The 2,699-nt window shown below is 45.7% G+C and overlaps 1 protein-coding gene across 1 annotated transcript; it reads right to left on the bottom strand.

Moving 5' to 3' along the window:
* Positions 1–1,532: 1,532 nt before the first annotated feature.
* On the bottom strand, positions 1,533–2,435 carry LOC110923838. The gene has a single exon (XM_022167895.1). The coding sequence runs from the start codon at positions 2,433–2,435 to the stop codon at positions 1,533–1,535; it is 903 nt and encodes a 300-aa protein (XP_022023587.1).
* Between the last annotated feature and the right edge of the window lie 264 nt (positions 2,436–2,699).

Here is a 2,699-nt window from a genome sequence, read left to right as displayed (position 1 = left end):
TTCATCAATCCAGAATTCACATTTAGAAAACTTAGCATACAGACGTTCACCACGTAAAAGTTCAAGCATAAGACGTAGATGGCGAGCATGATCAGCTTTAGATTTAGAATAAATAAGAATATCATCAATAAAGACTATAACAAAACGATCCAAATAGGGTTTACAAATGTGGTTCATTAAGTCCATGAACACGGCAGGTGCGTTAGTCAAACCAAAAGGCATGACCACGAACTCGTAGTGCCCATATCGAGTACGAAACGCAGTTTTAGGAATATCATTTTCGAGAACACGTAGTAGATGATATCCAGAACGTAGGTCAATCTTAGAGAAACACGAGGTGCCTTGCAGTTGGTCAAACAAATCATCAATACGAGGCAAAGGATAGCGATTCTTCACGGTAAGCTTATTCAGTTCATGATAATCGATACACATACGAAACGAACCATCCTTCTTTTTGAAAAATAATACGGGAGCACCCCACGGGGAGGTACTTGGACGAATAAAACCTTTGTCGAGCAGTTCCTGTAGCTGGCTGGATAACTCTTGCATCTCGGAAGGTGCAAGACGGTAAGGAGCCCTGGTGACAAGAGTCGCACCAGGTACGAGATCAATACGAAAATCAACGGATCTGGGAGGAGGAAGACCGGGTAAATCCTCAGGAAAGACATCAGGAAAATCACACACAACTGGAAAATCGTTTATGTTCTTCTCCTTGCCCTTTTGTTCCACCACGTGGGCCAAGAAAGTAGGGTTCTGTTTACGTAAACTCCGGCTCGCTTGTGTGCATGACATCAGCCTTAGTCCTTTCGAAGGTCGGTCCCCATAGACATGTAAAAGATCACCAGACGGAAAGGGGAGACGGACGAGCTTTTCGTGACACACGATTTCGGCATGGTTCTTACGCAACCAATCCATACCGATAATGACATCAAAACTACCCAAACGCATTGGGATAAGATCAATAGCGAATACGTGATCGTTAAGTATCAAGGAACAGTCACGCACGATAGAGTTCACAAGAATTGACTTACCATTGGCGACCTCAACAGAGAACGACTCTGGTAACTTAGAGCGTGTACAATTTATCAAAGACTCGAATTCCACGGACACAAAACTCTTATCGGCACCAGTATCAAATAGAATCAAAGCGTAAAGGTTATTAACAACGAACATACCATTAACAACGTCATTGTCATTACGAGCTTGATTAGCATTAAGATTGAACGCTCGTCCACGAGCGCCTGGCTGCTGGTCCTGGTTCAGCTGAGGACACTGGTTACAGAGGTGGGTAGTATCTCCACACTTGTAGCATGCACGAACACGTTGACTGGCCTGGGGTTCTGCAGAGGAGGAGCTGGAAGAGCTGCTTGAACTGGTGGAGCAGGAGCTTGCTGAGCTTGAGGAGCAGGATTAGCTTGACGACAGTAGGGGTCCATGTGACCATAGCGGTTACAGTTGGTACACAATCGGCATGCAGAAGTAGCAGGATGATGAAAGTTGCATGTTGCACATTTGGGATAAGACCCAGTGTATTACTTCTTTGCTTCAGGAGCAGCAGGGTTAGCAGTAGCAGGACCAGGAGCAGGTTTTGCTGCAGGGTTAGCAGCAGGGGTAATAGCATTACAGCCCGAGCCCTGAGCTTTTCGTTTCTTGTTCTTGCTTCCACTCGGCTGCTGGGTTACTTGATTTGCAGACTTCGAAGGAGCAGGGGTAGCAAACTGCTTGTCACGCACACGATTGTTGTTGACACTAGTTGCGAGACGGTAGACTTCCTCAATAGATCCTAGCTGAGCTGCTTCGATGGAATCACGCATAGCAGGGGGCAAACCATTGATATACTTGGTTATCATTCGCTTAGGATTCGAAACCAAGTGAGGAACGATAAAACTTAGCTGCTTGAACCGGGTAGTATACGCCATGTTGTCATCACCAACTTGCTTTAAGTGCCAGAATTCTTCTTTGAGCTTGAGCTGCTTATGGGGAGGACAGAACTCGAGCATCATGAGTTTTCGCACCTCGGCCCACGGGAGAGCATAGGCTGCCTCATTAGTATGGATGTTTCTTTCATTGGACCACCATTCTAAAGCCTTGCCCTGAAACACTCCAGTTGCACTCCTGGTTTTCAAATGTTCAGGGCATTCACTGTTGATGAAAGTGACCTCTATGCTATCAAACCACTCCAACATAGCTATCACCCCATCACTGCCCGTAAACGGTTTGGGGTTGCAGGAGACGAAGTGTTTGTAGTTGAACTTGGTAGCTTTCAGCTTCTCTACCTTAGAGTCCACAGAGGATGGAGGAGTGGTAGATCCTTGAAGTTCAGAAACAATCTTTGGCACGACCCGAGTGATCTGGTCGGCCATGAATGACATCATCTTTTTCTGGGACTTCTCCCTTGATTTCCTTAGGTTGTCAGAGAGTCTTCGAGTAGACATCTACGAGTTCCAACATAAGGATCGTATAAGTCTAGGTTACGAAGTCCCATAATAAAGATTCACTCACGATTGTTTAAAAGATTAAGATACGAGATAGACTAACACCACAAAACGCATGACCTTCACATGGCACGTTGTACGAAGTTTGGTCAACAAGCCAAAAACGCTTATATATAGGAAGTACCAGCGGCGTATCCACCACGCTTTGGGCACATCGCCTCTCCCCGTACTCGGTATCATGCTACGTGTCGCAACACTCAACAT

The sequence above is a fragment of the Helianthus annuus genome, chromosome 17 (assembly GCF_002127325.2).
Source record: "Helianthus annuus cultivar XRQ/B chromosome 17, HanXRQr2.0-SUNRISE, whole genome shotgun sequence".
Taxonomy (NCBI): domain Eukaryota; kingdom Viridiplantae; phylum Streptophyta; class Magnoliopsida; order Asterales; family Asteraceae; genus Helianthus; species Helianthus annuus.
This window is presented reverse-complemented; position numbering and strand designations above follow the sequence as displayed.

What these genes read in the sequence shown, in the direction of transcription:
- LOC110923838 (XM_022167895.1), bottom strand. Translation starts at nt 2,435, where the DNA reads ATGTCTACTCGAAGACTCTCTGACAACCTAAGGAAATCAAGGGAGAAG.